This window comes from Oryzias melastigma, linkage group LG18 (genome assembly GCF_002922805.2).
Source record: "Oryzias melastigma strain HK-1 linkage group LG18, ASM292280v2, whole genome shotgun sequence".
Taxonomy (NCBI): domain Eukaryota; kingdom Metazoa; phylum Chordata; class Actinopteri; order Beloniformes; family Adrianichthyidae; genus Oryzias; species Oryzias melastigma.
In genome coordinates this window covers 12082916-12106167 of record NC_050529.1, presented here as the reverse complement: position 1 = coordinate 12106167, position 23252 = coordinate 12082916, and the positions used below count along the sequence as shown (strand labels likewise).

At 41.1% G+C, this 23252-nt stretch overlaps 1 protein-coding gene across 2 annotated transcripts in view; it reads right to left on the bottom strand.

Annotated features, from left to right (window-relative positions):
• Positions 1 to 3809: 3809 nt before the first annotated feature.
• The window catches only part of LOC112156320 (transmembrane protein 151A), a 20790-nt gene continuing 1347 nt past the window's right edge, over positions 3810 to 23252 (bottom strand). Inside the window, exons 1-6 of one of the 2 annotated variants that reach the window (XM_036216581.1) lie at positions 18548 to 19437; positions 14028 to 14366; positions 12702 to 12836; positions 12476 to 12615; positions 12360 to 12399; positions 3810 to 10895 (exon numbers count right to left, since the gene is read on the bottom strand). In XM_036216581.1, coding sequence (XP_036072474.1) covers positions 9684 to 10895; positions 12360 to 12399; positions 12476 to 12615; positions 12702 to 12836; positions 14028 to 14366; positions 18548 to 18622 — 1941 coding nt within the window. In that variant the 5' untranslated portion in view covers positions 18623 to 19437 and the 3' untranslated portion in view covers positions 3810 to 9683. Of the gene's footprint in view, positions 10896 to 12359; positions 12400 to 12475; positions 12616 to 12701; positions 12837 to 14027; positions 14367 to 18547; positions 19438 to 23252 lie in introns of those variants that run through there. The other variant, XM_024288560.2, reaches the window with a different exon arrangement.

Here is a 23252-nt window from a genome sequence, read left to right as displayed (position 1 = left end):
GTGTTCTGATGATGAAAATGTTGATAGTTTAATTAAAAATTACATTTAAACATATTTATTTTTGCAAAAAATGTTTAAATGCAGTGCATTATGGTCTATACTCGCTAATGAAAGACTTCTGGGAAATTTCTAGGGCACTTGATTTTGGAATTGTAGATTCGGACAGCACTACAAAATGGTATATAGTGAGTAGTGAAGGAATATTAACACAACCTGAGACTGAATCACTGCATACTGAGGATTTCTAGTTCCAAGAAGAAACATCCATATCGTGAAAAAATAGCAACTGACTTGACCTTTTCTTTTGCAGCTTGAAGCAGGTCATTTTCTATGGGTCACACTCAATCAGTCCAGTTCTCATGTAGAGTCAATGGAGCTCACCCAGCTACTATTGGTTGAAGGTGGGGTCTGTTACAGGGACTCACACACCAAGGGACACTTTAGAGACACCAATTAACCGATGACCCGTGTTTCTAAACTGTGGGAGGAAGCCGGAGTGGCCAAACTAAATCCACTCACGTGCAAGGAGAACATGCAAAGTCCACAGAGAAAGGTCCCTGCTGGGATTTGAACCTTCTAACCAAAAATAAATTACAGTCAAATCCAGAATTTACCATCACTTACAAACTGATTTGTAAAATGTATTTGAAAATGATACAGCTCTGATTAAATAAATACCAGAGCAGTATCCCTCATTTAATCCAGCCTTTCATCAATGTATTTAAAGCATTTCTATACTGTTGAAAGGATTTTTCTTCATCAGTATGTGTTGCTCTGCCTGCCCCCACACTGCTCCCTTTAGTCCGAAGGGAAAAGGAGAAAAAAATTAAAACAGGTGCAGCTGCAGAAAGGAGCTCAGCAAAGACAACAAAGGCAGATCTGTAGAGCGGCGTGGAACATCAGAGGGTCTGTCAACAGCAGCAGCAGCAGCTGACAGGGCCGAAAAAGAAGCAGAAACACAAAAGACACACACATCAGGGCTGCAGGAAAGGTGTGGTGACACCCAAGGCTGTTGGTGAGGATTACACCGAGGGTGACAGCTAAACCGCAGTTATAACACATCAGGAAGACTGCCGTATTCACAGCCAGAGACAGACTTCTCACAAACATCATAAGCTGGCAGCAGACATGCGGTCAGAGATTTTTACTGACAGGATAACTTGCGAGTTTTTGTGTATGCATAAACTTGTTTTGTTTTTGTGCTCAAAAACACAACAAAAAGGTAAAACAGTTTTGGTCTCATTAGCAAAACAACAAAAAAAAGGCTGTGACAAAACTGATATCTAGCTAAATTATTAAAAACTAGGGTTGTAACGATTAATCAATTACTGACACATTACTAATACTAAGACATTACTTTCTGCCGACTAATGTGGCGCCTGGTGAATGGTGGCTATAGGAGTTAGCGATCAATGTTCAAATCAAAATCAAATACAAGGTCAAGCTGCACAGCAAAACTCACCTCATTCCCTACAGTTTAATTAGTAAATATTTTAATTAATTTAAATATATATTTTTTTTAAATCAAAAACTTTAAGAAGGTGTAGAGAAACAAGGGCGTCATCTGTTAGCATTTGTCCAGTTAGGCTAACATGTTGAACAGATTTTCAGAACTGATGGATCAGAATGAAGTTAGATGTGTAAAAAAAAACTTTTTTTTCTTTTTTGGGAACATTTGACATGTGCAGTAAAGAATATACATACAGACTTAAGTGAGTTCCTTGATCTGTCACTACATTGAGCAATTCTTTTGAAAAAATAGATGACTTTCAGGAGCATTTTTAAGCAGTAGTGAGGAAGATGAGCTAAACAACATATTTTTTAAGTCCCTTTCTAAACTTATTCAGATAAACTTACTAAAGAAATTCTCAAGCTTTCTGTACTTTTTGTGTTAAAAATACTAACATGTGTCATGATCATCCGACAAATATGACACAATATTTTCCAACAATTAGGCACCTAAATATGAATTTTATGGATTTCCTGAACATGTAAATAAGAAACGTAATCTACCGTTGCTGAATTTATTTAATATTCAGAAGCATTAAAATAATCCACAAATTCCACTCAAGAACAGCTTTAATTCTTAATACGTCATAAGTAGCGGGGTTAGGATTAGGTTTACGAATAGTCTAATTACTTAAATAGGAGTAACTGGTAAAAACGACTGCTCCGGTCCTGTGTACGTTTTTGATTTATCATCTAAAAATGAATCCTATTTCAAGATGTTTATGGGAGTGGTGCAGAGGTAGAGTGGTCAACCTCTAATGGTAAAATCACAGGTCTCTTCTTTGTCCGCCCATGTGATGAAGTGAACTCTGAACCATACATGTTCGGTGGTGGACTCGTCATCAATGTGTGTGTTCTAAGAAGGTAATAAAGTGCTGTGTAAGTTTACACAATGTATATATAATATTTGTTTGTGAGCTAAAGACACTGAGACATTCCCAGCATGTTGACATTTGTTGAAGACGTGTGGATCCATTCAAGAAAGTTACACACTAATGGGATTGTGGTGATATTAATGTGAATCCCTGAAATATGTTCTTACAAATTTCTCAAGTAACAGAAAACATAGACAAAAAGCAAATTATAGATGAGTAAAAGTTTCCGTTTTTACTCATAAACCTACTCAAGTTATAAGTATACTGGTGTAAAACTACTTCTAGAAGTAGGATTTTTTTGTTCTACTTATATCTTAAAAGCTCCTGACACCTGTTAATTGTTGGTCACCTTTTAATATTTCCTTTCACGGGAAACCACAACAAATTAGCGCTTAGAGATTATTATGCCAGATACCCTTCTTGACACAATCATGTATATACGATAGGCACATGAAACCTCAGACTTGGGCCCCCTTGTGGCTACATGGTCATGCAGTAGAGCGAAGGGTCTTGCCTTAGTACCCACACTGGATGGAGTTCATTGTGTCTCCTGGGAATCGAACCCTGATTTCCCAGACTTAACCACTGACATCTGGAAAAAAGTTTTTTTTTTTAATTTGCATTGAAAAGGTTATAGCTACATTGACATTTTTAAAGACATTTCCAGGATCTTGGTAAAGTAAAATATAATTGCTAATAAAAAAATGTATTAGGATGTCATATTGAGAAACAGAAAATTTCAATTAGGAACTAATTTAGAAATGTCAACTTAAATCAATAATAAAGAATTAGATCAAAATCTTACCAGGAAAGCCTTGGAATGACTTTACTTGTATGATCCATAATAATTAATTGTTGCCATCATTACTGGGATCACAGAAGCAGGCGGTGTTTGCCAGCAGCTCCATCTCCTCCACCGTCACCGCTCACTCGAGGCGTGTGATTACATTCTCCAAAACAGGACCCGGACAAAAGCTACAATCTGGAGCGACACTGTGACAAACTCATTATCAGCTACACAGTCATTAACTCACATGAGAGGCGCTTCACTTCCCGTCACTCCAACAACACAACCGGTGTTGTGTACACTTACCGCTTTATCTCCGACACATTAAATACTTAGCATTTATACAAATGTAAAATGTTTTCAGATTTTGATGTTGCTTCAACCCGTCAACACTGGAGCTTTAGCTCAGTTCCTTAAAGTCTTTCGTGACTCTTCCAACTGTTCGCACAATTTTAGCGGCTTCTTAAAAACAAAAAAAAGGAGCTTTGCACCAATATGCAACAGTTAACAGTAGAAAAGTGTTTGTACAATCAGCTGATTAAGTAGTGGAGAAAAGCCACATAAATGGTCGAAGAATTACGATAGCCTTTCAAAATAAAACCAAAAACCAGTTGGAGACAGAGACGACGAATACCACAAAGATTTATGGTATGCTTTATACTCCAATGGACTTTTATTGACACATTACAGTCATGTGACAGTGATGTGATAATCAGCAGTGGTTCTGAAGTACAGTCATCATTTACCGCCTCCGTGTGCACTTAAGAGGACCGCCGACTGGAACCACCACACAGGCTCATTGTTCAAGTGCAGAAAAAAAAGGCCACCGATACTAACACATCGGGAACAAGGCGCAGCAGAGCTACTGCTGTGTTCACAACTGAAAACTGGCTTCAAGTCAAAAAGTAAAAAACAAAACAGTATGGCCAATTGCAGCTCGTCGAGAAGTTCATGAATGTAACTATCGTAAGAGAGATCTGATGTGAGATTTGCATCCTGAATTTTAAGATTCATACATTGCAAGAGTTTGAGTTTGGTAGACAACTTTTTTGTTGCAACAGTTCTTTGAAATGATCCTTATACTGCAGCACAGCACCAGATGAGTTTCACCTCTAAAAAAATGTTTAAATCCTCTCTACTGACGCCAAACTGCCTTTTCTGACCTCAACTCTTATTTGTTTGAAATATTAAATGTGAAGTTCCTTGTTCGTTCACAGGAGCCTCAGTGGTGTGTGGGAGAACCATCCATAGTCACAACAGCTTGGTGCCTCCTCCTAATCCGGGTCAGAAGCCTGGTCATCCCACGCTTCCACCAGCTTTTGTCTCAAGTCAGCCAACGTTGGTCACGAACTGCACAAGCTGATCCAAGACGTAGCATCTGTGGTCCAACTGTCTAAAACATTGTTCCTCATTTCAGTTGCATGTGTCTAACACACAACAGGACTGATTATAAATCATGTCTCCTGGCAGCCCAACAAGTGTGGAGATTGGCCATCTGAGCAGAGCTATTGCACCAGAAACCTCGACTTTAAATCTGTATATGACAAGCTTCGGTACCTAGGTGCTGACAGGGTGAGGTCAGGAACCGGATTTCTTGGGTGCAGTCTTTTTAGAAACTGTGAGAACAGATCTATGAAACTGGAAATCTTGACTTTGAGTCTGTATAAGAGAACCTCTGGTACTCAGGTGCTTACAGGGGGTGGAGCCCACTCTCTTGGGTACAGTATTCACTAGACGCCATCTGAGCAGGAATATGGTACTGGAAACCTTGAGTTCGGATCTGTATAAGACGACTTTTGGTACCAGGTGCTGAAAGGGTGAGCAACCCTTTTCTTGGATAAGATCTTCTTTAGACGGCGTCCAAGCAGATCTATGGAACTAGAAACCTTGACTTTGAATATGTATACGACGACTTTGGTACCCAGGTGGTGACAGAGTGAGGAACCCACTTTCTTCAGTTCAGTCTTCTTTAGATGCCATCTGTGCAGGTGTACGGTGCTGGAAACCTTGAGTTTGGATCTATATAAGACGATCTTTGGTACCCAGGTGCTGACAGGGGGAGTGACCCACATACTTGGGTACAATCTTCTTTAGACTCTTAAATCCCGTCTCCAAGTTCTCCTGTTAAATGGAATCTCTCCTGTGTTCCAAAGACATTTTAGAGTTCACTCCAATATCCAATTAGATGTACCAAACAAAAGCTTGAGGTCGTCCTAAAGCTCAGGCTCTGTTCGGGTTTATAAAAGCAGAACTTGGAGCTACCACATTAAAACACAAGTCAATGGCAAAAACTTGGCAATGGGTGCAACCCACAATTTGCATTTTATAACCATTTAGTAAGGAAATCAGGATTTCGTTATTGTCAAAGAACACCATTGCAACAAAAAAAAAACACCTACCCTTTACTTTATGTGCTTTTTTCCAGGTAATGAAATGAGAATCTACAGATTTTAAGTTTCTTGAAAGGATTCTGTTTGATCAACAGATCCGTCTTTCTTTTACCAGCTAGTTTGTGTAAAACCAATTTCAGGAGTTATTTTTTAAGAGTTTGTCCAACTCTGTGGCCACAGGAGAAACAGTAAAGCTACTGACAGCAATACATCAATCATATTTGTTCAAGCATCTCATGTTACAGTCAAGTGATGGCAGGAAGGTGGAGAAGTCATAAAAATTCTGCGCACGAACCCGCGTTTTTTTTCGTCTATCGTTTCGCCAGGTTAGATAAAGGCTCAGTCGCAAAGTGTGAAGCAATCTTCATCTGACGGGAGCTGACATGTCAACCATCGAAGCTCCCGCTGCTTGTGATGAGGACATCAGAAAAGCTGCGTAGCAACAAATACAAGTCCGACCAGAAGCGAGAATATGAGCGACGGTGCTCTGAGCCACATTCAGTCACGGATAGAGGAGAAGGATGAGACAAACGCACAATCTTGTGTTTAAGAGAGCTGTTGTGAAAGGTGTGCGAAGGCACACCTGTGACATGCTGCTGGAGGTCAAACGAGCAGCTGTGTTCTCCCAACAGATAAGACATGTCTGTGTCGGCTCAAGAGATAAGGCTTCGCCGCCACCTAGTGGACAAAGACAGAGTGGCAGGTTCCACCAAACATCCCAACGTCTTCCAACATTCTTTTAGGGGGATTTGAACCCTCCAACTTGTGACAAAGCGAATGTAAAAACAATCATGTGATCAGGGAGGAGAGTGTATTTGAGTTAGCACTTCCTGTTTGTTCAACTGAAATGCAAAGCAAAGGAGTTGGCAACACGGGATAAAAAAGGCAGCATTTTGAAACCACTCCACTGAGTTTGTGCACGTCTGACAGATGACCCCCCCCCAAACACAAGCTGCTATGATGGCCGCTATACTGCTCCGAGTAAACATGCAAGTGAGCAGGTCTGCACGCGTGTGTAAGACATCATGGGCACGGACGGGTTTTCTTGGCACACCTGAAGCGGCTGGCACACGTTTGACAGAAATATTAAAACAGCATATAAATACACCGTTACACCGGCTGTTGTACACTTGGCTCACAAACAGATACGCAAAAGTAAAAAAAAAAATGTGCAAACAAGACAATAAAAACAGTTTCCACTGCTGGAGCGAGAAATTCAAGAAATAAAATACTTCAATTAGCAAAACCTTTTGGTGGATTAAAAAAAGGGGAAATGAAATTGTAAACAAATAGTGCTTTTCTGTTTTTGTCTGAAATACAATTATCCACAAACCAGGAGACTAAAAAAAAAAAAAAAAAAAAGTCTTTTCCTAACACATTTTCAGCTTGTCCAGATAAACTCCTCAGTTTCTATGTGCCCACTTGAGTCTGATGTCTCCATAAGCTACAGAAGATCCACCAATCAGATTGAGAGCATGTAAATGTGTGTCAGGGTGTGCGTGAGGTTCTCCAGCGTGGAACCGGGTCAGCAGTCATGCTCTACTTTTCCAGAAGTTTCCAGAGAAAGCGTCCTCCTAATTGCTTCTCCTCAGGTTGGATATGTCCATCAGGTCCCTGCTTCCAGGTAGAGACCAGTCTGTGTTTCCAGTGTGCTTCACCCCCATTAGAGGCAGAGGAGATCCGAGCGCTCCTTCGGCAGCGCACCTGTGCTTCGTGAAGTACAAAACAAAGCGCAGATTTTTTTTTTTCTTTCTGTGCCAGCTGCCTTTTTTTCCTCAGCTGACTTCTCAGAAAAAGACGTTTTTGAAGACGCTCCTGAACCCCCGCCGCCTGCATGGGACATGGCTGCAGCCGTCGCTGCTCTACAAAAGCTGATTAATTTCATGCATTCCTACAAGGAAGAGCAACTTTTGGTAAACCTTGAATCAAGCAGTTTTTTTTTAGCTTCTACAGAGAAGGAGGGGGCAGCAGCCTGAGACAGCCAGCCCAGATCTATTTAATCAGACAAAAGGGGGATTTATTTAATGTATTTAGCTATTTTTTGTAATATATAAGCAATTATAATTCTAATGTATTCATTTTGGATAATAGCGTAGGTGTTGTTTTCCATGCAGACCAGATTTACAGACATAAAGGTCGATTTTTCATGCCTTAACTCCTTAAGATTTTGATGCAAATATACATTGAACCAAATTAGTTCCAAATTACCCTAATTTAGCATCACATGTCAGCAAAAACTTAAGTGAAATGTTTGTTTTTTTCAATCGCCATGGAGATAATGCTTCTTCCAATATATATTATGTAGGTATTTAGAGGTTTTAGTGCGTCTCAACATTTCATGTTGCAGAATGCCAGAAAAGACTTCTGAAATTACATGGTTTGAACATTCATAATTTTCAACTTTTATACCTCAATTCAACCTGTAGGGGGCAGCACACAGACGGTTTTAACTATATTTCCATGAATTAAACAAGTTTATTTTAAATTGTCAAAAATGTGGCAATGACAGCACTTTAAACCCCCATTTCCAGAGGTAGAAAGCCAAAAAAAAGTTGATTTAGGGTTTGGTTACCCTTCAAGGTCGATGAATCGTTCAAAATGAATCAACATTATTTATGAGTCATATTGGCAATCACAAATTATGATGTGAACCGAATCGTTGTGAAAGGAGTTGTTACACTTCTTATATAATTAATGTAAAGCCCTTTAAGGTGTTCTAAAGCAGGAGAAGTGCTGTATAAATTAAGTTGAATTTTGGATTTAAAAAGAGTATTCGACCTGTATCGCCTACCCGATCGCTATTGGCAACCCGATCATTTCCCACAAGTGCGAAAATTACGCCACTTTCTCTTTATGTTCAATATAGCAACAGTTAATTTTATTTAGATTAGCTCCTGTTTCTACATTTGTTGCTCCAAGATTGTAAACCTAGTATTCAGTGTTAAATCATTCAAATAAAATATATTTTATAAAATCAGTTCCGGGTAACAGTTCTGCCTCCTTTATGACTGTTCAAGCTATTTAAAGATTTGATGTTTTTCTCAACAACGGCGACTAAATTAAAGTGCAATAAAATAAAATAAAGGTTGCCAAAATACAACACTGTATTATCTTAAATTGTTGTCATTACGGACAAAGAAAATCTCGCGTGATAGAATGACAGCCACGCAAAGACATTCTCTCCGTTTTATCGTCTTTTTTTCATGTTGTTAACGTGAAAAGGGGAGAAGTGAGTGGGTTTTACTCTGAGATGTCACAGGCTGCAGCCGCTTTTGCTGCTAAAAGCATAATAGTATTTTGGAGTCCTAATCCTTATTATTCTTTTGTTTTTGTTACGATTAAAATGAACTTTTTTATTATATTAACATTTTAGAACGTTTTTATTGTTATTAACTTCCAAAAACAATAATGGGCATGTGGGGACTGTCGGGTTGATGCTGGAAGGACAGTTTTAATCTATTTTTTTACGTCACACTTCCTGTTTAATTTACTTGTTTTTAGAAGAAGCAACAAATGAGTTTCTTAGAATGAAAATGAATGGAAGGAGACGAGAAGAGGAGAAAAAAAAGAGCGGAGGGAGGAATTTCCTGTCATTCTGATCATCTTCATGACAGTAATGGATGGAGTGGACGCTGATGGTGCAGGAAAGGGCGAGTCAGCGTTTACCCTCGTTAATGGCGCCGTCTGATCGTTCATTTTTTTTATTTCTATTTCGGGGGATGTGATGAAAATTCGTTTTCTACTTTCCTGCTTTAAAAACATGTTTTTTTGAATATTCCACCTGATTGTTGGACTCCACTTCCAATCCAAACGATCTACAAACTCTTTGAGGAACGTTTTGACCCTTCCTTCAGGTTCTGGCTTCTCCAAGCTGCTGTCTTTGCCCCCCCCCCTTCACATTTCCACTACATCTAAATGCATTGAAAGCTGCCAGGATTTTTTAAAACTCTCTTTTTTCAAAGTTTGCCCTCCATCAGATCTACTCAAACTGACGGCATGAGTCACATTTTCTCCCCGTCTTTCCTTGCTGCCGTTTCCATTTGTGCCCCCCTCCAGTCCTCATATAGCCCTGTCCTCGTTCCTTCAGCTCCCCCCCGCCTGAGGAGAGTGTCTTTGTCTCCATCACATGTCATCGCCTGCATGGCAGCTCTCCTCGCCGTGAATGATGAGCACAGGGAAGAAGAACGCGTCCTGGTAGGACGGAGGTCGATCTCGCTCCCCCTCCCTCCCCTCTCCTCCCGCTCCACTCTCTTGCTCCGCCTCCTCGTCCCTCTGTCTCCCCCCATCTACTCTCCTCCTCACTTCCTCCTCCTCTTCCTCCTCCTCACCTTCTCCCTCGAGCACTCCTCTGGTTTCCTCGTTGTTCTGTCTGGAGCCTAACCCCAGGAACCCCCCGCCGCCGCCACTCCCTCCCCCTCCGGCTCCACTGCTCCCTCCTCCCCCGCTTCCTCCTCCTTCCTCCCTGCTTCCTGCCAAACCTCCTCCCATGCTCCTCGAATGAAACAGGCTGTTCTGGCGCCCGCCTCCGAGTCGCCCTAGTGAGAACCCGCTCCGGCTGAGCACCAGGCGTCCCCCGATGGACCCGCCTCCGGACCCCCCGGCCCTGATCCCTGCCACCGTGGCGTTCAGGAGGGCCGTGGTTCCCATGGGGGCCCTCAGGCGGGAGGGGAGGCTGGCGCTGGACGTGGTCCTGCGGCATCTGGGGCAGGTCTGCAGCAGGTACGCCGAGTTGAACATCACAGGCAGAGCCAAAGAAGGCGGGTTGGTGGCCTGGGTGGGGGTGATGCCCGGGGGTCCAGAAATGGGGGTGGAGGCGGTGGGGTTTGTACCCCCGCTCGTTTCCTGGTCCATAAGGAGGGCCTCCGAGTAACTGGGGACCATCTGCTGGTTGCAGCGAATGTGCCACTCCAGCTCCGTCATGTCCACCGTGTTGACCCGGGAAATGGCTCGGTAGCTCGTCCCGTTCAGGCCAATGCTGATTCCTCCGGGGGGGGCTCCGTTCTCCGTTCCACCCTCGACCCCATCGCCTCTTCCTCCTCCACCCAGCCCCCCTCCTCCACCTCCTCCTCCGCCGGCGTCCTCGTCCTCCCCGAACAGCTTCTCCACGTGGTAGTGGACGTACGCCGTGCGGTATTCTGACACCACCCGCAGAGGCCAGGACAGGAGGAACACCGAGGCCAGCCAGAACACCCTGTGCCTGGAGAACCAGGGCGGGCAGGCCGGGTCCGGGAATGCCAGGATGTGCTCTCGGAAGTCCACGTTCTTCAGGTGCATTCCTTCCCTGGCCTCCATGTAGTCGTCCAGTCCTTCGTTCTCCCCGAAGAAGCGAGCGCGCTGCAGAGAGACACGGAGCCGCAGTCAGAGCCAAAAATCTAACAGATGTGATGAAATGTAACCTGTAAAGATTATGAGAAATATGAATTCATTTTAGAAAACATTTTAAAACAGATCTAAAGCAAATTGTTACAAAAAAATTAAATTATTGTAAAAATAATCATTTTAGCCCAAAGAAAAACAGAATCAGACCAGGAATGGGTTCTGTCTGGATTAGATTTGGTGCAGGCACCAAAACTGTTGTTGTGAAATGATGCTTGAACGGTGTCTGCCTCCGTTTACGTAACAGAGCTTTTAACAGTTAGTTTTAAGGTTTACCTGCATCATGTGTATCAGTAAATGAAGTAAATAAATAGAATAAATCAATCACAGACATGAAAAAGTTTTTAAAACTACATTAAAAATAGTATAATTAATGACTACAAATCTATCTAGTGTAAATAAAATCTGGCCATACAGAGGTATTGTGTTCATTCTGTACTCCTGATTGATATTAGTAATTGTATTGTATGTATTGAATGTCTTTTCAAATATCTCCAGGTCACTTCAGAAACTCTGGTGCTTTTTCCAGTGTCAGTTATGAAATAACATTTTTGCAGAACCTAATCAATTAGAATGGCTTTTAATAATTAGTGGTGGGTTACACCTTTTTTTTTCTTTTACTAATTTCATTGAATTCTTATTTTTGTCTTTTTTTGTTTGCTGTAATTTTGTGCTGTTTATTAACTTTTGTTTTTACTTTGCTAAATTTAACATTTTCCTGTTATTCCTCTTTTTTATTATGAAGCGGTTTTTTGCCATAGTAAAGTGCTACAAAAAAGTTTTGAACTTTAGAAAATAAAAAACGATTTAAAAAAAAAAAACATTTAAATGTGATGAAATAGCAAGACAAGATGAAGTGTCTTTTTGACTGAAACTCCGCCCACCCTCATAGTTATATGAGCCTACCTCAAAAGGTAAAATGGTTAACTAGAATTGTACAGCATAACTTAGTAATATAAGTGATTGACGTGCAAAAAGGAGCACCTAAATCTGTGTTTTTATACGGTAGTTTTGTATTTGTTGGTATGAGTGATGCAACAGTTCTCGATTTAAACCTAATCGTGTTACCGAATTGTGCTAAAAGTGAATTGTTGCATCCACAGCAACAACTTGGCACCGATTTTTGGGACCCATCCCTGGAGAAAATTGGTAAACTTTTTGTTTCCTAAAACAATAATGATAAGCAAAACCAGCTTTGCTTGAAAACTATTTTTTCTTTATATATTTATTAAGTCTTTCTTTAAATATTTTAATTTTTTTAAACCAAGAAGGCTCTTGCCTGAAGTTTAAATAAAAAAATGAAATGTCTCAAAAAACCTGCAACTAAAAACAACAGTTGAAGATGAAACACGTTTTTTTCACGGTGGAGAAAATCGATGATTTCAGAGTTTTGTTTTGAAGGAGCATCGTTCCGACTCTCACCTGGGTGAGGTAGGCTGCTTCAGCTCTAGCACTGGAGAAGCTAAAAAAAGACACAGACAATATTTAGACTTCAAGTCAACAAACACCCACTTTGAAGATCCACTCGGTAGATGTACCTGAAACACTTAGTGAAGCGAAGGCGAACAGCAGGATGCAGCTGCAGGTCCAGCAGCTCTTTGGACACGTCTTTGACACCGTAGCGAGCGTAGTCGAACTCAGAACTTGAGGCGTGAGTGTTGACCCGCTCGTGGTAGACCTGAGGAGGCGGAAAGGACATGTTTTTATATTTTCAGTAAAAGAAGGATGTTGTAGTAACTGTCAGAAAAATGATGCTCTTCCAACCTGCGTGGTCGTGTATGCGTCTCCATTGCGGTATCGAGTCACCTGCCTGGTTCTCCTCACGTAATGATAGCTGATGGCCTTCCACCAAATACAGGGAGTGGCCTGCTGAAGCCTCTGCACGCGCTCAAACACTTCCTGCAGGACAGAGAAAAAAAAACATAAAATCTCACCAAGTGTCATTGTCTCATTTCTAGTTTAAATACCTAATTTCTCTTGATATTAGTAAAAATATATAAATATATATATTATAACTTGAATATCTTGAGTCATTCAATCGAGAAAATATCTTATTTGAACCAATATCTATAATAAAACTTTTTTTTTTACTTTATTTAATATTTTTTTCAAAGAAACAGACTCACTTGATTTAAGGAAACTGGAAAAATCTACTTGAATCATAGTATTTATACTTCATTTTTGAAACAAATTTGTCTTAAAACGTGTCATTCTGGTTTTACTGTATGAGCCAGAGTGATATATCTTGATAAATTTTGACTAATTTGAACTATTTTTTGAGTAACAATGTCTTAGATTCATTTATTGAAGAATTTAGGTTTTGAATTTATAACTTCTGTTATAAATCTGTGGGCGGTAGGCATGTCATTGGATGCCGAGGTGGACAAGTCACTCCTGAACTTCATTCAAGATGAAGGGTGTTTTAAATAACAGACATTTATTTGTGGACATATTTCTAATTATCAGAGCAATATACCTAAAAGTAGGACAACACGATATGAGGAAAACTTACATCTGTAAAAGAGATTTCTGGCTGATTTATGGCTTATTTCAAGATTTAATTTAGTCTTAAAAGAGGAAAACATAACTTATTTTAAGAAAACTTATCAAGAAAATTCTCCTCGCTCCATTAGTAATTTTTTTTACTTTTAACATAGGAAAAAGATCTCTAAGTTTATCATTTTTAATTTGTTTTGAGGAGGACATTTTTTCCAGGAAATTGATGAGTAATAGACTGAAATGAAAGGAGAGGACATAAGGTTGTGTTGTTGGATTATGTGACTGTGTGCAACGTGGTGCCAAACAAATCTTGCTGTTTCAACGTTTCATTTAACACAGACAAAAATGTTGTTATTAAGACAAAAAAGACACATTTGCTTGAGTTTACTAAACACCACAGGATTGAGGCAGTTTCCACAGTCTCACAGGAAATTGTAAAATGATGTTTCATCAAGAAATATAATAACGCTCGGAGCAAACAGCGTGAAATGTGGCTTTGTATGAGACTGCAGCATTTCTCAAATGATGTTTTGAACCCACTAATTCCTTTTCTGCCGCGGGATGTTTCTGCTGAAGCTGATGATCAGGTACCTGGAACTCGGCGTGAGCCAGCAAAGCCGTCTTGGAGAAGCAGTGCCAGCACTCCACCAGGTAAACCACATAGAGCATGGCCAGGAAGGCCAGGGGGATGTAGACGTAGCCGCTGGAGCACGGACTCTCCAAGTGCAGGATGTCGTTGTAATACGCCGCCGAAGTGGCCTCGCTGTCGGAGCCGAGGGGGATGGAGGAGGAGCCGAGGACCGGCACGCGGCAGAGGGCGCACCAGGCCAGCGTGGCAAAACAGCCGTACATGAGGAGGGTCAGGAGGAGGCACTTCCAGTGGGACTCCCTGCACAGGGAGGAGGCCAGAGACTGTTGGACCGGCCTTTGCTGGAAAACAAAAACAGAGAGAAGATTGGTGATTTCTTTTTAAATTATCTCTGCTGTCTGTACTAAAAAATACACAACCCCAATTAACATCCCAGGTAATTGTAGCATTTGGTTGATGAAGTAGAGGAACACATGGTGACATTTAACAGGATCCAGACGAAAATGGAGAATAAACCTGCTGGAGCGGCAGTTAAAAAGTTCAATAAAAAGCGTTGATTACACTATGACCTTGATGGCTAACAGGCGGTTCTGTTTGTCACCAGTATGCGACCACGGACCAGTTTATTGTCAGACATTTTTACGGACTAGACTTTAAGATGTGGCGGATAAATACAACAAAATTCCATCCATCCATCATCTACTGCTCATCCGGGAGCAGGTCATGGGGTAAGTAGTCTAAGAAAAGATGCCCAGACTTCCCTTCCCGGTCCCTTCTGACTTATCCTGTTGGTGATGGGCCCACTGGAGAGCGATACCACGTTTCTTCTTGGGCTTGACCAGACAATAGGAGGAGTCCAGGCCACCAGGCGCTCACCTACGAGTCCCAACCCCACCCAGGTTGGGGACCCAGTGACGTCAATCCAGGAAACGTAACAGGATTTTTGATGGAACTTCTCATAAGGGGGTTTTTAACCACTCTCTGTCTGGTTCGTCACCCAGGACCCGTCTACCTTGGGTGACCCTACCAGGGGTAAAAGCCCCAGAAAGTATAGCTCCTGAGATCACTCGAGCACTCAAACCCGTCCATCAAGTTAAGGTGGGGTATAACAACAAATTGATTGAGGTTTTTTTTTTTTTTTTGCATGACTTGGACAGGTTGTTCAAGTAATAAACTGGCCAATCAGATGCTTTAATAAGACCATGTGGTGTCCGCTGACCCCACCTCAAACCTTCAAAGCATTTGATTGACACATTCTCGGAGCAATCACTGCTTACCAATTTTGTTTAGTCCCAAAATGGTGAAATCTGGCAACTAAATTTCCTTAATTTTGTTCGAACCCGAGGTAACAGCCTTGTTATGCCTATGTATTCATGTACGTATAGTTTTAAATAAATAGCAACAACCACAAGAGGGCAGTGTAGGGGTGTGTATCAGTATTTGCTACTGACAGCAACACAGAAGAAGAACCACTCAGTCTTACAGCAGGCTTAGTGGAATTGTTCAGAAGTGACACACAGAATGAAGAATTTGTCAAATTTAGTGATTTAAAGTGATATAAAGAGTATTAGCATGTTCTTTATGCTACAGTTATCTTAATAATTGTTTATATATGACAATAAAAACATGTTAATAGAATTTATGAATTACCTTTATACCGTTTCATTTTCTTAAAATGAAATTCAAGATAAATATTGATATTATTTTCAGCTGGTTCAGACTACAGATGATTTTCAAACACAGCTGCTTATGTTGTGCTGGTGAGCTAAAGAAAACATAACCCACTCAAATATTGCCTTATTTTGACCAGGGAAAAATATTTTTAACCACTAAAGTTGGTCAAAAGTTCAATTTCGTCCACAAGCTGGTTTTTAAGATCCCCTCAGTCGGGTTTTAACAAGCTTCCTGTTGGGTAAACGGCGTCACATTTCTGTCTGACGTTCTGATCAGAGCCTCACCCCCCCATCATGGGATAAGTGCTGCCGTGAGTGCACGCAGCCTCACTCACTCTGTGAAGACATCACATTACGCCGCACTCAAACGCACGTACGGGATGCGGGCAGCTACGCCTCTCCTGTCGTCCCTCTCTGGCGCACATTCCCAGCATTGTAATGCAGCCGGCAGAGTGTGTGTGAATAATTTAGATGAGAACGGTGCTTCTAGACGGTTCTCCAGCCCAACGTCAGCGGCAGATCAACGCGATGCAGATCGGGACGGGGGGACAGTTTGTGTCAAAATGCATTTCTTCTGTAATAGCTGCAGCTGACGGTTCCCTTCGTGGCTTTCTGTGAGAAGATTCTCGACAGGAACAACAGTAAACAGACAGGATGACTCCACTGTCCTTCCCCTTCTGTGAGCCCAGTCTGCAAATGCTGTCTGCTCACCCCTCCTCTACCACCTTCTCCTCCTCACACAGCCTCTACATGACTCCTGCAGCCGTGTTGGACTGTCTGCAACACAAAGTTTTCACAAAACTCCACAGAGTGAGCAGTGAAAGGCAGAGGAAGGGCGCCTTCCCCTCCAGCAGGACCTAAAAACCATCCGGCTGCAGAATTTATAGATCCCAAAATAGGTTAGCTTCTTAAAGAGGAACCCCGGGAATGATCAGATGGATCGGCTAAATGCCCCTCCATTATATGCATCCTCCACCCCCATGCAGCTCCTCCTCACTCACGTTTACTCGGTTACATCCCATCTAAGTGGATTGATCGGGCTAAAAGTGCGGTGCACAGAGCCAGGAGGTGAGACCCACACAACCTGAACGCACAGAATGGCAGGAAGCAAAAGATGGTCCACGCTTCAGGAAGTCTTCAAAGATCCACTCTGATGAAAATCACGTTTTTGGAGATTTTAACATGTTCTTGTAGCATTTTTCTGATGATATAGGACATAAATTGAGAAAATTAAGCTCAAATTTGCATTTATGAGTATTTATGTATTTATTCAAATTGTTGTAAATCAAAAGGAGACGAAAAAATGCTGTTTGAAAAATAGTTGTAGCGAATACAATAGGCAGGTCACAAGCTCCACTCCAAACTGAATCATCCACATGTAGATGAATAGATCCACGTAAGTCTTCGTTTTCCTCATCTTGACCTGGTATCTGGCTCCAAACTGGAATAGCTACAATATTGTTCATCATTTCTGTTGCACTGATAATGTTAGGGTGAAACTGTGAGGGGCTGTAAGCTAGCGGGAGAGCGTGTAACAGAAGGATGACAGGGAGTGGGGGTAGACTTACTCAGCAAAAAAGGTCCTGCCCACAACTTGCACGTCTAAGAAAATGACACTGTCCTATTTTACTTTGGAAAGGCTCAAAATACCAAACCATACTTGACTATTCAGTGGAAATGAGGCTTTAGAATAGCTCCGAATATGATCGGAGAGGGTCTTTAACCTTCTCTTTCTCACCTCGTTTGTTCTTGGCCAAAGAATTTCCCCTTTTGCAAGCAGATTGTGCCAAAAATAAAAAGGAGGGGAGAATATTCTAGCAATAACAGGCGCACCAAAAGGGCTTGGGCCAGCATTTCCATCAGCTTTCTGCAGCACAGTTGTTGGTGCAAGGAAAAAAAAAAAAATCAGACAGGGGTCAAATTATTCTAGTGTGCAGGTCCTGTGCCAACAGTGAACGCTTCTCCTTGAGAAGACAAAGGATGCTGTCACTGAGTAACAGAGATAACTCACAAGCACACACCGGCAGGCCTCCTGAGCCCACGCTTCACCGCTGATGTCCGCTTAAAACGTAAAGATCAACGTTCAGGATGCTTAGCACCGTATGGATGTGCAGGTCTGAGATTTAACAAACATTTGGAGCTCATTTCTTCTAAAAGAAGAGATTTTAAAGCTGATGTTTTGGGATAAATATCACAAACTAAAAATGACTAATCCCAGTATAAAAGCAACAAAAAAAAGCTTTATTGAAGATCTGTGCCGTATTTATTTTAATATACTGATAATGTGAGTAAATAAAACAAATGTATAATGAATGTAACCATTGATACATCTTTAAGTGTTTAGATCTTAAAAATAGACGTCTATCACCTAGGATTCATAAACATGATTTATCAAATCAGATCATTTTTTATAAAACCGTCAAAAAAACACAACATTATTGCACAGACAGTTAAAAATCAGTCTGTAGCCAGCAGGATGACTCATCTGATGACTGGAATATTCCTCACTAAAACTAAATATTTATTACCAACTTGCTGATCACATCTATCTTCTGCTTAAGAAGCTGGACACTCGTCAAAGACCAACCAAACAGAAGTCGAAAACACATTTAAAGACTCTGGAAACAACACAATACAGACAAAAAATGAGTTAAAAATAATGGAGAAAATAAAAAATAAAGGTAAAACCAAAGAAACAAAAAAGGACAGCAGTTAAAAGTGAATTGTCCCTTCGTATGACCAGCTACACTAAACAACTACGTCTATAACAATGATTTAAAGGGACTGTTGGAGACCCTAACATTCAGCGTTAAGCTGTCCCAAAGGTGCAGTTACTGCCATGTTCCTACCTGGCCTAACCTGAGAGAGCTGGATGAAAGGATAGACGGCAGTAATTCTTGGAGAAAAAGCTGATGGCAGTCCATTTAAACACCTCAAAGTGATTTAAAGAGAGTGTTACGTCCTGCTACTCCTGTGCTGCACCTTTTCAACATGCCCCGCCATTCTGCTCATCTGGAAGGTGCGCCAAATGATCTTAATTAGCACCTGCCAGGTCCCTAACAAGGACTTTTAACTTCCCATACTTTTCGACTACGTTTTTTAATATTTGAGATTAAAACTAAACATTAATAGGGCCAGGGAGCTTTTATTAAAGTGTGATCATCAAATCAGCCTTAAGACATCGTCATATATATTTAGCCATCCAATTTCCAAACCTGCTTATCCCCTTTTTAGGGTCACAGGGTTGCTGGAGCCTATCCCAGCTCCTTTTGGGCAAAACAATGAACAGGTTGTCAGTCTGTTGCAAGGTCACACACTCTACACACATAAATACCAAGAGGCATTTTTAGAATCACCAATTACTTTTGGACTTTTCCTGGAGAAAACCCACAAATCCACAAGGAGAACATGCAAACTCCACACAGAAAGAACCCAGACAGGTCAAATCAGGAACCTCCTGGCAGTGAGCTGAGAGTACTAACCACCACACCTCCATGTAATTGTGGATCTTTTAAAATTAGCTCAGGATTGGTGACGTTAGATCCGTCAAAAAAAGAGGGAACAACTATAGAATTGAAAGAAACTAGATCCAAGTTAGCTCAAGACAAATCCATCTATTGTTCTCCCCATTTCAAGCTAGTAAAATACTTATTAGCGTAATTATTGCACAATTCAAAGTTTGATTAATCCAAGACTGACTGTTCTTTCCTCACTAAATCCCCATAAATGTCCCACACCACTCTATTTCATAATATTCCTACTGGTCTTTTAATTACAATTGTGTCATTATTAGCTACACTCAAAAACTTGTGTAATTTTCTGGGACATAGTTTCTGCAGACCGACAGGAGTTTATCAGAAATTGCCTCTGGTTTTGTGGGGGACACCGTCCCATCATCCCTATGTTCACACTCTCTCTAGCTTACAACCTTAAGCTAACATCACCAGTGCAACAACATCTTGAGCAATATTGGAGCTATACGTACAGCTTTGAGCCTGATCCCAGCTCAGACGAGGAAACAAAGATGTATATGGATCCAACTACATCCATGTGTCAGAATGGAGCACAGCAGGGTTCTGATTGTAGTTTGTAAGTAAAAACTACAAGCTTTTTCAAACTTATTTTTGTCATCTGCTCATGAATCACCTCAATTTGAATAAAGAAATACTAAGAAATGTAATTTCTGCCATCATCAGAAAAATGCTACAAGAACAAAATACCAAAAAACACCATTTTCATTGGAGTGGGTCTTAATTAGGTTCGTACTTAATTAGGAAGGTACTTGGAGGTTTGTATGAAAGTATTTCAAGCTGTGAACCCCAAAGCTTTTGTGACTACTCTGTTTCTGTTGGAGAAGTTTCTGCATTTCCTCCTGCGAGCAGCTTTGAGAGATCAAAGACAAATCTCCGTCTCAGTGGCATCGTTACATAAAAGAATCTCAGAGGTTTTGCTATTTCCAAGCAGAAGTTTGGACAGATCTCCTTTCAAGCTCTTGAAGAGAAGCACAGCGGTCTGGTTTCATTAAAGACACACAACAATCGCTACATGGAAATATTTAAAAAAATGATTCTCCAGCAGACACAGTGACCTAACTAGCAAAAACAGGCGTCTTTCATAGTAACTGTGTGTAAAAGTGAACGTGGTTTTTGCTGCCTCATCTCTACCCGACAGGCTTGTATCATTGCTTTCTAAACTCACTAAGCACTTCAAAGCACTTCCCTACCAACCGCACAAAAATAACATGAAAAAGACGAGTGGGAAACTGTATTTTTGTGCACGGCACAGACAGCTTCCTCACTCCGTCTCAGCTCTGATTCAGCTGCTTAGGTGTGACTGGAGCGGCTATAATTAGCAGTCCCTGCACGTGGGTGGGAATGAGGCGAGGAAAGAAGGGGGGAAAAGTGCTGCTGACGCCTGTGGAGAACCGTTAAGATTCTTCCCTTTCAAAGGGACCTGATTGAGTCATTTGGGCTTGGGGGGGTCAGGGCTGCTAGTGCTGCGTGAGCTCAACTCGGCTCGAGCACCTGCAGCAGTGTGTCGTTCTCCATTCACACGCTTGGATCTTTATTATTGTGGAGTGTGTTCGTTCTCAGGGGAAGTCGGCTCAAAGAGGAGGTTTGAGTCTGCTGGAAGTTCAAGTTGATTTAACCTAAAAAAAAAAAACACATCAACCTCGAACCATCACAACATACCTGATCAATGAAACCAATAAGCTGTTTGCTAAACTATTATCGGCAAATTGAAGTGGAGCTAAGAGCATCATTGATATTTTGTCATAATTATCTCGACAGAATCCCTTTAAGAACAGAAAACTCTTGTCTTGATCTTTAGAGCTTTACATCTTGTTTTATAAAACTTCCTTTTTACCTGATGGACTCTGGGTTTACTTTAAGGTGGGGTATCACTACCTATTGAACTTGGAATCGTAGAAGGCGGTATAGTAGAATAAAACCACTATTTTTACGTGGATGATTTTAAAGAAAGTTACTCTTTTTTGTTGCTGAATCTCACAGAAAAACCCTAAATTTAACTCACCATAAAAACGTAAAATAATCTTATGTCTGACTGATAAATGAGTGGCTTCAAATTGGAATTTTTACAACTGATCTACGTCATATGTGGCCATGCCTGAGTTGGCTGGACCTCCTGTGAGAACAGGAGCGTGTAAAGTTGAGGGAGATACGAGCATTCGGATGCTTGAGGGAGTTAAGTGGAGAGGAGAAGGGAGGCTGTAAATCTCCACGAGGAAAATCTAAAACAGGAAGGAGATAAGGAGGGGCAGATGAGAGAAAGTAATAGAGGCAGAGAACAGCTGCAGGCTGAAATCATTGCATTATGGTCCACGGTGCAGACACCATAGAAGCAGAGCAAAGTGGTGGAATAAAGTGAAGCGCATCATTTAACAGGCTTAGCAACAATTATGAGGAGAAACTCTGTAAATGATCACTTCTTCCAGCTCCTTCACTTGGTTAGATGAGGGTTGGGTTTCCAAGTCACTGGACAAACTGGCGACGTTAAACCAGGTCGGGTTTTTAAACACCGGCTTTATTATGAGTTTGTCTCACTTCTTTGTAAGGATTTAGGACATTTGACATCAAGATTGAAGGGATTTATTGGTAAGAAGTCAATGCAGAATGAATGTTAAACCCTTGTTCTTGAGCTCAGTTGAACGCATGTTAAAAGCAGTAGAACTTTGACCAATCAGAGACTCTGATTTAGTAGTGACATTTGGATAGCATCCTTTTCAAAACACGGACCGTTTAAGAATTTATCATAGAGGAGAAATTAATAATTGTGGTTTGTGTCCCGCTGGAATTATATGACATCATCGAGTATTTCATATATCGTTCTTGAACATTTCTTTACATGAGAAGACGCTCACTTTCAAATCCTACATGATGTCATTTTTCAAAGTAGGTCCACCATACAGTATTTTTAGGATCTGAAGGGTTTTTTTTGCTATTTTTATGCATTTTTATACAGATTGGTTATCAAGGGTTGACCTTTTATATCAAATTCAATCCACACTGTCAATTAAAGATCCACTCCGATCATCTCTTGATCTTTTTTCAGTTTTTCTATTGGTCTTTTGATAAGATTATGTAGTTTTTAGGGAAAATCAAAAAACATATTGTTTTCTAGGACATAGTTTCTGCAGAAGCTCATTAGAAATTCATCTCTGAGTTGTGGGCGGGGCCGTCACCACGAGGCAACCCCTCCCATTTCTGAGAACTCTGTGCTTACACTTTCTCCTGCCAGCTTACAGCCCCCAAAACCCCAACCCAACAATAGCTGTGCAACAAAGATGGCGAGCAATATTCGAGCTATCCAGATGTATAGTTTGGATCCAGATGCCAGCTCAGACGAGGAAAACAGAGAAGTCTATGGATCGTTTATGTCTGCAAGTGGATCTAACGAAATCCAGCAGAAAAGGAAGCTCATGGCTTGTAGTAGCTTCTATGTGACTGAAATTCCATTTTAAGATGAATTTTCTTAATATATATATCCTCCATCATCAGAAAAATGCCACAAGAACATGTTAAAAAAACCTTTTTAACTGAGTGGGGCTTTGAAGATTGATCAACACCTAAAATAGATCCCAAACTATGCAGGGACAAACAAACTAGCATGGACTTTGAATGTTTTGACAATCCAAACCCACCAGATTACCAACTGAGAAAACCATCCAGCCGAGAACTACAAGCTAGTGGGTTTGAAAGGCCTGAATACGCATCCGTCTCACTCCGGCCGGTATTGATCGTGAAACATGCACTCTTCTGATGCTGATGTCATAGAGATACAGACTCCCTAAACCCGCGGAGCTGGTGAAAGCTCCTCCCGTCATATCAGGATGTTTGACATGACAAATGGAATGGTGCATTTAGAAGTGTAAAGAAGTGTTTACACCCCATCCAAAGAGTGACAACCTGAGGAGATGTCTGCTCATTCACGTTTGTGTGGATGTGGAGGGGGGGTCGCAGTGATGTAATCCTGTAGGGTTTTTCAGAGGTGACAGCTGCCACGTGACATGCTTTTATACTGAAAAGACTTGAT